General features: G+C 45.2%; 1 protein-coding gene across 2 annotated transcripts in view; it reads left to right on the forward strand.

Annotated features, from left to right (window-relative positions):
* The first annotated feature begins 3,281 nt into the window (after positions 1-3,281).
* nyap2a (neuronal tyrosine-phosphorylated phosphoinositide-3-kinase adaptor 2a) overlaps positions 3,282-13,643 on the forward strand; it is a 142,895-nt gene continuing 132,533 nt past the window's right edge. Inside the window, exons 1-2 of one of the 2 annotated variants that reach the window (XM_080186491.1) lie at positions 3,282-3,398; positions 6,063-6,304. In XM_080186491.1, coding sequence (XP_080042617.1) covers positions 6,102-6,304 — 203 coding nt within the window. In that variant the 5' untranslated portion in view covers positions 3,282-3,398; positions 6,063-6,101. Of the gene's footprint in view, positions 3,399-4,271; positions 4,316-6,062; positions 6,305-13,643 lie in introns of those variants that run through there. The other variant, XM_080186492.1, reaches the window with a different exon arrangement.

The following is a 13,643-nucleotide window of genomic DNA, read 5'->3' on the forward strand; positions in this document are numbered from 1 at the left end:
CCCAGTACAATATAGGCATGACTGAACTAGGACAATGAATACTCGATATGAATGGCAATGTATGTGTGAAAGGCAATGGAGCAGGTACACCCTGCCTGACAGACAGCAGAATCAAGCAGCGACACTCTAGCTCTTCCCAGTCCACTAAGTCCTGAACCAGTTTGCCTACTGATTTGTTGTAAAGCTGGTTTACTTGTAACTATCAGATCCTGAAAGCACAGAGACACAGTGGTCTCCATGTTCTGAAGCTGCAATTCATTCATGTGCTCTATTCCAGAACTGCAGCCTGTGTTCTGCTGAGTTGGAGGCACTGATTAGTTCCTGGCCACTTGTAGCTGGGGATCTTCTGTCATTGAAGTTGCCACTCCCTCCCTTGGTGACCTACACAAAAGACAAAACTTCCAAGCAAGGTGCCACCTATGGCACTTGTTTCTTCTCTTCTCTGCACCAGCTCAGGCACCATCACCTGGAGAGGGCGGGGGAAATTAGATTATGGCATTAAGGGTATGGCACCAAATTATTCACTGAATATGAGGGACAGGAGGATTTGGGAGTTCATCAGGATGTGGCACCTTCCCAGTGTAGGCTGAGGATAAGGCTGTAAATGGTTTTGGAGTAGTGGAGTCCAGAACATACGGGGGATAGCCTGAAGAAAGGATATTGGAAGAGCATTATATCTATATGAAAGTCAAAGATCAATCTCCAAGGATTTATGGTAACTGAAATGTATAATTTTGCTGCCGACAGGAGTGCATTGCTCCTGCACCATAGGGAGGATAAATCTTCCTGCTCCTCTTACTTCCCCTCATTTTTATCATCATTATTCTCCTCCTGTGCCTCCCATCGCTATAGTGGATCTGCAAAAAAGGAAGGATAGAAAAGAGTGGGTAATCAATATTCCTTGAGTTTAAGGAGATAAAGAAAGGGTTTGGAAAGTTCCATCTGAAAGGTGTTTCAGAGGGATGCCAGGTAACAAAATAACTTATTATTTATTAACCTGGCGCCAGCAAGCTACTACCAAATCTGCCATTGTCTGCATCAAGTGTTGAGTCCATGGTCTCCAGGGCCTTGTCCTTGAAGAGGCAGAGGGTTTAAAGGTGGTGTTGTCCCAATCCATTTCCCAACTTCCCCCCACAATGCACCACTCTCCCATCCCACCCCCCCAACCCCTCCTCCCTCCCAAGACGATCTGTCTTTGGCAGGAGCTATGTGTTCACTTTGTTTTGAGAAAAGATTGAGTGAATGATGGTAAAGTTAGTAGTTAGGGCTGTGGGAGTGGTAAGGATACTGGTGATTTGGGGCATTAGGGGGAAGGATTCGGAGCAGGCGTAGGCTGTGGGCAGGGTGAGGAAAGGGGTCCAATGTCGGCATTGACTGTTTAAGGTTGAGGGGGTGTTGGGGGCTCCAACAGTCCAAAAATGACTGTTGGGGGTGGTGGGGGAGGGGGAGGGGGGAGGGAGTCAGTACAATGCCAGCTTTGATCATGTTTGATCATGGATGGGGGGGGGGGCAGGATGGAGGATGTCGACTTTGATCACGATGGGAGGGGGAGCCTCTGACACTTCCATGTCTAGTGGGGGGAGAAGGTTATTTTCTCCTCTGATTCTTTAAAAAAAGTGCCCAATTTCAATGCAGCCAGCTTTGCTGGTGTGATTAAGCCCCCACCCCTTAACGTGACGGCATAAAACACGCTCCATTTTTTTCTGGACAAAGTGCCATAAGATCTGGCATGAAAACTGTCCCGTTTCTCTGGATACAGACATATGGGATTTCCCTGACACTTAGCCATGTTTTGGTAAGATTCCGCCCATTAACTTTGTGACTTCCCAGATGCTGCCTGACCTGCTCGGCCTTTCCAGCACTCTCTGTCTGTATTTAAGGGGTAAAGCTTGTCTTTACCTTGGCGTTGTGAAGTGCTATCAGGCCTTCTTTAGAAACCGGGGAGACCTGCGGAGGAAAATGTGATGTCGAGGTGAAACAGCATCACAAACAGAGAGAGGGAGAAGTATCAAAGCTGAAGCAAACCCAAGCGGCTCAGTTCAAACCCTTCAGATATTGTTACAGAAGTGCTTTGGCTTGATCACTCACTGTTGTGATCTGTGAGGATGATGCACAGAAGGAAGAGTGGGATCAAAGGAGGAAATAAAAGGCAACGGAAAAGAGAAAGACAAAGATGAGTGCTTTTTGTTCATGGTGAGGTGTGAATCTGGGACACTCTGTAGCTTTAATCATCATTTCTTAACTGGCTGAATGCCTTCAAGTTCACTGAACTCTGCACTTACGCAGTCATTGGCTAGGCACACATTTCACAGACCAAAGAATCCACCAATACAGATATTTAAAAAAATAAAAGACTTTTCGACATTCTGGCTTTTAAGGGAAAGGCCATACATTCCCAAAGGATCTGTGGTTCAGTACTGGAGAAGGAGCTGACACTGCATTAGGGACCCCCAGCTGCAGTCGCAGCTTAAAAGCCCTTTTTGACGGCATGATAGCGAATAGTATACAATTGTAATTAACTCAAGAAGGGGAGGTAATAGAATTGCACGGATTGGAGTGGGAACTGTGGTCTTTTGACGGGCTGTTTTGATAGATGCAATCATTAAAAGTCATTGGCATCAAAGGATGAAAAAAAAACAGAAGCAAAGCGCTGGCGAGGCAGTGACACTAGATTGCTGTCCATGGTGCTAAAAGGATAGTGCAGAAACTAAGTAATAAAACTTTAATTCTCATTTAATTTTGGCACCGAGAGGAGGCAACATCAGAAAAGCAGGTTCGATACAACAGACCACCGACGATTTGGACGGTGCTGTTTTAACAAGATTAAAAATGTCCCCAGCTTTTTTCACCAGCTCTCTCCAGCAGATTAATCTCGTTGGAGAATATTTTGACATTGCACCATAGCGTGGAGGGAGAAGCATTGATGGGCGATGTGGAGCATTGGCTGCCTTGTCAGAATGAAGTGGCTGTTCATTTTACAGAAGAAGCGTCACATGCTCAAATTCACCTTTACCATCACGTGGGGATGATCCACCTCGGTGAAAGGTTCACTTTGACTGTTTTCCAAGGGAGAAACACAAGGTGTGCCCCCACAGTGGAATTAAGGCAGTCGTTTTAATTCCGTGCCAACCTCGCTCGCTAATTAAAGAGGAAGGCTGCGGGGAGGAGAGGGGAGCAGGAGATGCTGCCTAGACAGCAGCCTCTAATGAGGACCCGACACCCCTGGGAGCTGCTATTGAGAGCAGAGTGAGCTCGCTTTGCTGCTTTCTCTGCCACCACAGACACCGATCCCCTTCCCTCCATCGATGGGCCCAGCCAAAAGCTGTCCAGAGTGCTGGCATGTTGATCACACGGTCAGTAAATACCTGCAGACTGCACACAGACCGAAACACGAGAAGGTAGGCTGCCTTTTTTTCTAAAAAACAAAAACATTCAGAATCCTTGATTAATCCGCAGTTAGTTTCAGGGGCTGAAGCAGCTGAGAATTGTAAGCCTGCCAGTACTTATTGGGGAGGGGTGAGGGAGGGAGCTGGGGTGGGTGGGGGGGGGGTGCTGGTGGAGGCAGGCGGGGGAGGAGAGATGATGCCACAAGACAGAATGCACAGAACCTGCTGCATCTGAAAGGGAGAAAGGGAAAGGATGAGAGAGCACCCCTCTGCTCCAGGAGGAAACCATTAGAAGATGCTGTGCTTTATTTGTTATCCTCCCCTCTTCTTGCCTGGGTGAAACACCATGTGCAAAGAAAGCTGGCTGGCGAACTGGAGGTGATTGTATTAGGGTTGTGCCGTTTCCTTCGGTGTTTTAAAGTGGGTGAAAAAGGATCCAGCTGTCATTTTAATGGACTGAGAATCAGGGTGTAATTTACAGCAAACCTCCCACCCCCCCACCCCCCAAACCCCCGGTTTCTTTCTATGGATGTGGATAAGAGGAAGACAGCACCTGTTCTCAATCTGAGCTAAACCCAACAACAAAGAGTCCAAGGACAATTTTTTTCTGCACGATAAACAAACCTAGAAAGGGGGTGGGATGGGGGGGAATAATCAACTTGTCATTTTTCCTGCTTGTTTTTGGCGCACTACGGGAATCGACAGGACTTAAAGCTTCATGCAACGTTCTGCAAGGATAGATTGATTTGAAAAGTGTTGCTGGAACAGTGACCACGCTCACAGTATTGGAGAGGAAAATCCTTCAAACTGCACTGAGGTGATCCACAGGGAAGGAGAAGGGCTTTCTTTCAAAGTTCATTTTGTTTAATGCCAACATAGCAGACAGTGGTCTCACAGCTGCCTCCCTTCGAATATCTCAGCACATGTGGGTATGTTTGCTGATTCTTTATTCCACATTGTCTGTGTGTGTGTGTAATTTGGTCCTGTGCTTGTTGGATTTCAATTAACCGTTCGAGGGCTGCAATGGCATTTCAGCACTGAAGTAAAAATTAACATAGATCAAGGTCATTATTCCAACGCTGATTCCAGAACTACAACATTCCAGAAATAACATCAATTTTCTCTTTTTTTTTAATTGACTTATTGCTTTCTGTGTACCTTTCCTTTAATTCCATTCTCAAAATCAAATGGTTCAGGTAATAGATATGAAAGGAAGTGTGTATGCTATTAGAACAAAAAAAAGGCTCTTCAGAGCTCAGAAGGTTAAGTGGAATGAATTCTCCCTCTTAACCAGTGACTACCTATATAGCTGGTACCATGAGAGCAAATCTAAAAAAGGCACTAATTTTTTTAAAAATTGAAGTTATCACCACGTATTGCTTTCACAAGTTACTTCTTTATTAATAAGCCAATAATGTCTATTAATAATTGATTATAGCTGGCAAACCGAACACAGCACATTTCTACACAGTTTATTAATCATTTATGTTATAGTGGCAGAGTTGACCAGTTTTTGACAAGCACCATAACTTCCTCCTGGAATCATTCATTACACATTCATCCAGAATCTCAGTCCATCCGTTAAATGGGATTGCAGTCTGTGATGCCGAGTCTTGTACATCCTACATGCAATTCTGACATTTGTTATAGAATCCATTTTGTTTGCCGTATGTGCAATTTATTTTGCAGCCATTATGTCACATGAAAGATGCCTTATTTTGAGTGTGCATTAAAAATACTCTTGCCTTGCCCTTGGATTTAACCAGAAAGTGCACTTGGAGTCGATTCTCCCTGGAGTGCCATGCAGAAACTGTATGCACGTGTACTCATGGTATCCACAGCAAGAATGAAATCAGCTTGCCCACATTTTCTTGTTTTTGATTGTGAGCACCCTCCGCACCCATCAAGAGGGATAAATGTGATTCCGAGAGAGACGGTGATTTCACATCACTGCCTCACAGCGCCAGGAACCCGGGTTCGATTCCCGGCTTGAGTCACTGTCTGTGCAGAATCTGCACATTCCCCCCCATGTCTGCGTGGCTTTCCTCCGGGTGCTCCGGTTTCCCTCCACAGTCCAAAAGATGTGCTAGTTAGGTGCATTGGCCGTGCTAAATTCTCCCTCAGTGTACCCGACAGGCGCCAGAGTATGGCGACTAGGAGATTTTCACAGTAACTTCATTGCAGTGTTAATGTAATCCTACTTGTGACATTAATAAATAAACTTTAAACAAATGGTTATTTTGCCTTTCCTGGTGCATGCAATTGGAGCAACGGGCAGTGTCGAGACTAATCTCAGGCTTTCTCTTGACTGATCCTTTCTATCGAGCTAAAATTTAAACATCTTCCAATTTCTATTTAAAGAAGTTTCTGAACATTAGATTCTGATTTTTGTGGGAGTACAGGTAATTTTACTGGGAACTTCTTATGGTTTCATTTCCTGCGTGTTAGCGATGAAATGGAATCAAATCTTGGAGCAAATATTCATCGTAACTGTTTAAACCAGTGGGTTGACCCTGTGTGTGACACGCTGCATTGGGGATTAGACTTACACAACAGACAGAGAAAATAAACCTTTACGTCTAATTAGGAAACATTTGACTTTCCTGCTAATAGCTGTGATGAGTAATTTGAACGTGCCTGCTGTTTTAATAGAGTTACTCTCTCCACATCACACAGAACGTGCTACTCCGTTTCGCATCTGCTTTTTGAAGGAAGATGACTTCTAAGCAGGAAGATGCTGCCTTGACCAATTTCCTCCAGTTCATTGAAGACAAGGGACTGAGGGCTTATGATGCTTTGGTGATTCAGAATGCCTCAGACATTGCTCGTGAAAATGATCGCATGCGGAATGAAACAAATTTGGCATATCTCAAAGAAAAAAGTGAAAGAAGACTGAGGCAAGAGGAAGCAATAAAACGGTAAATATTAAAATACATTTTGCATCTGATGACCAAGTGGGGTAAAAAAAAGTATGTTCCAATGTCAAAGACATTTATGAAATAGTACTGAATGCCCGGTAAAGATGCCCACTGTAAGTCATAGAATTGTAGATTCTCAGAAACGGCACAGAAGGGGGCCTTCAGCCCATCATGTTTCTGCTGGCTAAAAGAACAGCCATCCACTCTAAGCTCATGTTTCAATCGATATCCTTGCAGGCTATAGCAATTCAAGTGCATTTCCAAGTACTTCCTAAGTGTGTTTCTGTCTCTCCCACTCTTTTAGACACGAGTTCCAAACACCCACCAGGTGGAACTAATTCTCCTCAATTCCCTTCTAATCCTTCTGCTATCTACTTTAAATGTCCGTCATCAGTTGGCGACTCCTTTGCAAAGGCAAATAAGTCCTTCCTTTCCCCTCCAGGCCCTTATAACAACAGTACAATGTTCACAGCACTTCAGTCCTCTGGCGTCACACCTGTGGCCAGAGAATTGGAAAATGAAGATCCAAACCGCTAATATTTTCCCCGTGGCTTCATTCACTAGCTTTGGATAGATTTTATCTAGTTGGAGGATATGGGGTTGAGTTTCCTGTGTATCCAACACAGCCCCCCATCCCATCCCACCCGCCAGCTCCCCCAGCTCCCCTAGCTCCCCACATCCTGAAGTGGGAGATAGAATGCAATAGGAGGTTTAAAAATCAGTTTCAAACTGGCATAACATGGTAGGATCATTGCTCCTGGCCACCATGGCAGGTCATAATTCACCTGAGGTCAGCATGAAATCTTACGGGATGCAGATGAAGGCCCGACTGGAGTTGCCTTCCATGCCCAATTGTCCACAATGCCAGCAGGAAATCAAATGTATCCAGAACATGTCTGGACTAATGTGGTGTACAGAAGTTGGGACTTATCTTAGGAAGGAATGCGGCTGTCTCCAGAGTTTGCAATGGAGGCCTCACAGCAGTGGGTGAGGGAGGGGCATCTATGAAATAGATATTCCAGCTCTGGTGTCTTCAAAGAGGTCCACTTTCCTTCTTCAGAGTATTCCTGGAGATCCATTTCCTATCTTCATGAATTCCATCTTCTATCTTCAATGGCTTGTCAGTTATGTCCAGATTCCTTTTCAAGATGGTGCCTGGATATGATTGTGGGGCACGAGTTACCCAGCTTGCCCTGCCATGGGAAAGATCACAAAACACTCCCATGCATATTTAATTAGGCCAAGGCACATGATATGGAACAAATTCCTGGTGGCCTCTGCTGTGGGAAACACTCCCCAACACCACCCCCGCTGTGGGACTCAATTCCAGATGGGAAAATTCCATCTGTGCTGTGTGGTACAAGGACTGGAACATTAAACCAAATGGCACACAATATCATCTTTAATGACAATGTTAAGTGTAATCAGTCTGTTCGTTTAAGGCTATAAGGTCCAATGCTAATAAATAGTAACATTATGAGGTCAATTAGTGGTTTCTTATGGATTAATTAGGGGCTAATTGTTTGTTTGTTGAGAGCTTTTTGCCCACTTGTGACACTAATAAATAAACTATTTGATAATCAATGTCTTCTCCCCTAATTCAGAAAAATGTGACCAGCTATTAGCTGATCTTAAAATTGCTTTCCATTTGTAACAAGGTGTGGCATTTTAACATGTGACATCTCAGGTATGACGGACGCAGATGTACGCTATATGAAAGAAAGACTTCTTTGTTATGTGCTATATATATAAATAGAGTGAAAGTGGGCCCATGAGACCATATGACACCGACGCAAATAGAATCTCTTGAAACTGTGTAATGCTTCAAGACTATGCATCAAGCAAGATTTCCAGACTGTATGATGTATATTATGTCCTGACAGATGTGAGTAACGCACTAATGTTTACTTATTTTATTATGGAAAATGCTTCTGAAATACAAATTTCTGTACCGCGGAGCCTTGCACTGCCGGAGATGCTGTCTTCTGAGGGGAGACAATAAACCATTGCCAAGGCTGCTTGATGCAGTGATGGAGGTGAACACAAAAGATCTCAAGCACTATTTGAAGATGATCAGAGAACTCACCCAGTGACCTGGCCAAAATTCTGTCTTCAAACACAACACCCAAAAACAGGTCATTCAGCTCATTTGCCTTTCATGGAACCATGTTACATTTTAAGTGGTTTTCAATTAGTCTACACAACAGTAGCTTATTTATTAATGCCAGAAGTAGGCTTACATGAAGTTACTGTGAAAATCCCCTAGTCGCCACACTCCAGCACCTGTTTGGATGCCCTCAGGGAGAATTTAGAGTGGCCATTGCACCTAACCAGCACATCTTTTGGGCTGTGGGAGGAAACCAGAGCATCCAGAGGAAACCCACGTAGACCGGGGAGAATGTGCAGACTCCGCACAGGCAGTGACCCAAACCAGGAGTCGAACCTGTTTCCCTGGTACTGTGAGGCAGCAGTGCTAACCACTGTGCCACCCCAATTGCTTTCCAAAAAGAATCATTGCCTGTGAAGAGTTTTTTTAAGGAATGTGGCGAGGCGCAAACATTAAATCAATCTTTGCTTCATTGATTCATTATATAAAGGCCTTGCCTCTTCCATAAGGATGTAAGAAATCGGAGCAGGCATAGACCAATGGCCCATTGAGCCTCCTCTATAGTTCAATATGATCGTGGCTGATCTTGGGCTCTAACTCCATTTTCCTGCCCACACCCCATAATCCCTCAAATCCCTGAGAGACCCAGGGCGGAATTTTCCCATTTTTTTGTCAAACTATCAGCTCAGGCAGGACTAGCAGAAAGTAACCCACCAGCTGCACTACTGGCTTCTCCCCCCATATTTTCTGATATTTGGTCAGGGAAAAAGTAAAGGGCAGGTCCCACAAGGTCACACTGGTGGGTGGTCTTTTTAAAGAGGTCAAAGAAGGTCAAAGAACAACACAGCACGGGAAACAGGCCCTTCGGCCCAACGAGCCCGCGCCGCCGTCCCACTGTCTCAGTGTCCTATTCATGATTTTAGTCTACGCCTAATGTGCCAGGATCAGGGAGGTCCAATTTAGGGACAATTTAGTACCCAATCAATCAGCCTATAAGCACATCTTTGGGGATGTGGGAGGAAACCGGAGTACCCGGAGGAAACCCACGCAACCACGGGGAGAACGTGCAAACTCCCACAGACACAGGCCCAAATCCATGTGTCCGCACAGCAACAGAGATAGTCTCTGAGCTGTCATGTTGCCCTCGAGATGGTCCAGTTTAAGCACACTAACGACATGAAGCAATAGGCAACTCCCGAAGCAACGTCCAAGAGCAGCCCACTACAACCTGCCGCATGCATGCCCCTTGCTGGACTTAAATGGACTTAAATACTCGTGGTAAGTGCCAGCCACTTAGTATTAGTAAAGTAAATAGCAAAAGGGAATGCCCCACAGACATGGGCCACCCGCCATCCCTATGGACAAGGAAACACTGCCCCCATGCCACCATGGAACTACCTCCGCACCCCCCCGCTACCATGGAACTACCTCCCCCTCCCACCATGGAACTACTTCCGCCCACCCACCATGGAACTACCTCCCTGCCGATCTCCCCCCCTCAACCATTGAACCCCCAGCACCTCCACCAAGGAATCCCCCTCCACCCCCTGGCACTTCCCCAGCACTTCTCCAACACTGCCTAGTGCCAACATGCCACCAGGTATGACCATCTCCCCCCCTTAGGGCTATACTTCCCTGTGCACCTCCAGCAGGTTCTCTTCACCAGGTGCATGACATGGGGTTGGGGGGATGGGAAGGGGGCAGTCATGATTCACATCAGTGTGAGGTCGTGCCAATATGAATGGACAGTCTAATGTTGGAGGAGGATTAAGCGTAAATTCCTGAGATGCAAATGCATTCAGATGTAAATGAGGATTCCAACTTTTAAAGTTATGTCATTGGAACGAGAACTGGGACAATTGCGCAGGGAAATCCCACCAGTGCAAAAGCTGTTTTGGACTTCCCACTCAATTCCCCAACCCTTCCACTGTTTTCATCCCCTCCCCCTGAAAATGTCGACAGAGAATCCAACCCCAGCCGGGCGGCGCAGTGGCATAGTGGTTAGCACTGCTGCCTCACAGCGCCAGGGATCCAGGTTCGATTCCAGGGCTTGGATCACTGTCTGTGTGGAGTCTCTGCACAATCTCCCTATGTCTGCATGGGTTTCCTTCAGTGCTCCGGTTTCCTCCCACAGTTCAAAGATGTGCGTGCGGGTTTGGTGGATTGGGCATGCTAAGTTGCCCTTTAGTGTCGGGGGACTAGCTGGGGTAAATGCATGGGGTTATGCGGATAAGGCCTGGGTAGAATTGTGATCAGTGCAGACTTGATGGGCCGAATGGCCTCCTTCTGCAATGTAGGATTCTATGATTCTAACCTAAATATACTCAACAATGCAACATCCACAACCCACTGCGGTAGAGAATTCGAAAGATTCACAATGCTTTGATGCCTGTTCATCTCAGTCCTAAGTGATCGGCCTTTTGTCTTGAGACTGGGCCCCCTGTTTTTGATTCCCCAACTAATGGAAACAATCTTTAAGTGTCCACACTATCAAACCACCTCAGAATTTTGAAAGTTTTAATGAGATTGCCTCTTATTTTCCTAAACTCCAGAGAATGTTGGCCCAATTAGGTTTCATCTTTCACCTGAAAAATGTTTCACCATGTGAGGTGATGAAAGTGCAAGCTGGAGTGAGGGCTTCTGGGGTCTTGATGAACCATGTACTTGATTGGCAAATACATTTGGTTCTGGACAACACACCTCAGGAAGGAAGTATTGACTTCGGAGTTGGCTCTATATCCTCTTTCCACAGATGCTTTCAGACCTGCTGAGTTTCTGCAACATTTTCTGTTTCTTTTCTCCTTTTATTTGTGCCTCCTTGTGCCACAACACTTCATTTGATGTCAGTACAACAGTTTGGAAAGAAGTTGTAAGTTTTTGATCTATGACAATGAAAGGTATAGTTCCAAGACCAAATGGTGTATGTCTTGGAGAGGAGCTTGCCAGCGATGCTGTTACCATGCATCTGTTGCCCTTGCTGTTCTAGATGGTGAAGGTCATGGGTTTGCAATGTGCTCTTGGAGGCTTGGCAAGTTCCTGCAGTGCGTCTTGGTGATGCTGCATCGGTGGTGGAGGGAGGGAATGTTTAAGGTGATGCACGAGTTGCTGATCAAACGAGTTTCTTTGTTGGGTGACTATCTGTGTGGAGTTGGCACATTCTCCCGTCTCTGCATGGGTTTCCTCTGGGTGTTCTGGTTTCCTCCCACACTCTGAAGATGTGCAGGCTAGGTGGATTGGACATTGCCAAATTGGCCCTCAGTGTTTCCCAAGACATGTAGGTTAGATTGAGTAGTCATGGTAAGTGTTTGGGGTTACAAGGATAGGATAGGGAAGATACTCTGTCAGAGAGTCGATGGGCTGAATGGCCTTTTCTGCATTGTAGGGATTCTATAATTATTTTGTCCTGGATGGCTGTTCAGCATAGTTAGACTCAGGGACGAGCCTCTTATATAAATGCCAATCAAGTTCCTTACAATATCTACAGGACCTTGAAGTAATTTTGATCAGGGTTTGAGCATGGAAGCCCCTCAAGGTCCTGCAAAGAAAATCACAATCTTTTCCACCAGACCTCCCTCTCTTTCCCACAAAACAATGCAAAAACCTGTTTCTTGCTATTTGCTTGCAAGTCCCATCTTCCTCTGCCAGTAGCCACTCTGCACCTTCCTCTTGTCCATTCTAGATGGGAAGTCAGCTGAAGCGAGCAGGACATCAGGCCTGAAACTTGGGATGGCACCACCTGCTCAAAATCAAGATGTTAAAGTAGTTTTTTGCTCTTCTGCAATCAGATAGCTGATAATTATCTGTATGATCAGCTCACACTTAAATTATATAAATAGGATAGTTAACAAAAAAACAAAGCGATGCTCTGTTAATGTCACTGTACAAATGGGACAGCTGGCGGGTAGCTGGATGATAGGCCAGTATTTCTCAACTGTAAAGATGTATAAATAGAACTGGTTGTGTATTATTTTGGCACATAGATATTTGTTGCACTGTCATCAGAATTGTAGGGGCTATTTCCTGATTGTCAGCGAATTATGCACCAACCAGATGCCATTTCAAAAATGCGAAGGTTTGCGGTTTATGTGGATAGAAGACTATTAATGCACTTGTGACAGATGCAGAATAGTTGTCAGAAATGACTGAGGAACAGGAATCGGTTTTGAAAAGAATTGGAAAACTCAAGCTGGATAAGTCACTGAGTCTTAATGATAAGCATCCCAAATTGTTAAAGAAAGCTAGAGAGGTAATGGCCTAGTGGTATTGTTGCTGGACTATTAATCCAAAAACTCAGCTAATGTTCTGGGGACATGTGTCCAAATCCTGCCATGACAGATGGTGGAATTTGAATTCAATTGAAATAGCTGGAATTAAGGATCTACTGATGACCATGTAACTATTGTCGATTGTCGGAAGAACCCATCTGGTTCACTAATGTACTTTAGAGAAGGGAATCTGCCGTCCTTACCTGGTCTGGCCTACATGTGACTCCAGAGCCAGAGTAATGTGGTTGACTCTCAACTGCTCTCTGAAATAGCCTAGCAAGCCACTCAGCTCAAGGATAACTAGGGATGGGCAATAAATGCTGGCCAGCTCGCGACACCCATCTCCCACGCATGAATAAAGGAAGATGAATAAAGAATAGTACAGATTCTAATCACAATTTTCCAGTGTGCCTGGAATGGACTGGTGGGTAATTATCATCTATAACATAGAGTGTGGGCAAACTCTTAGGATGGGATTTTCCGGTCCCACCTAAGTTAACCATACATGGCAGGTTCCCCGGTGACTGTGTGCCATGCAAAATGCCAAAGTCTTCAGTGGGACTGGAAGATCCCATCGGAAGCCAATGTCTCGCCATATCTGTCGTGAGAAAACCTGCCCGGGGTGGAGGGTAGGGGTGGAGGGATGAGGAATGGGGGGGGAAACAGAAAATTCCTGCCTTAGAATCCACAACTCAAGATCAACTAAATGATCATTCAGAGGTGCAAAGGCTAATCATTATGAGCTGCATGCATTCATTAAAAAGCATATCGTGATTAACATATTGCATAGGTTTCTTAGAAAATGGAAAGCCTCTGTATGCATAGGGATTGCAGGAGTTGTGCTGTGTATGGATTTTCAGAAGAGGTTTACTAGACATCTCACAGGCCTGTTACAAGAATTTAGGCAAGCTGTCTGAGACCAGGATGAAAAGAAAGTTTATTGGCAGACAGGGTCAGGGGTAATTGA

Source organism: Carcharhinus amblyrhynchos, chromosome 3 (genome assembly GCF_965287045.1).
Source record: "Carcharhinus amblyrhynchos chromosome 3, sCarAmb.v2.hapA, whole genome shotgun sequence".
Taxonomy (NCBI): domain Eukaryota; kingdom Metazoa; phylum Chordata; class Chondrichthyes; order Carcharhiniformes; family Carcharhinidae; genus Carcharhinus; species Carcharhinus amblyrhynchos.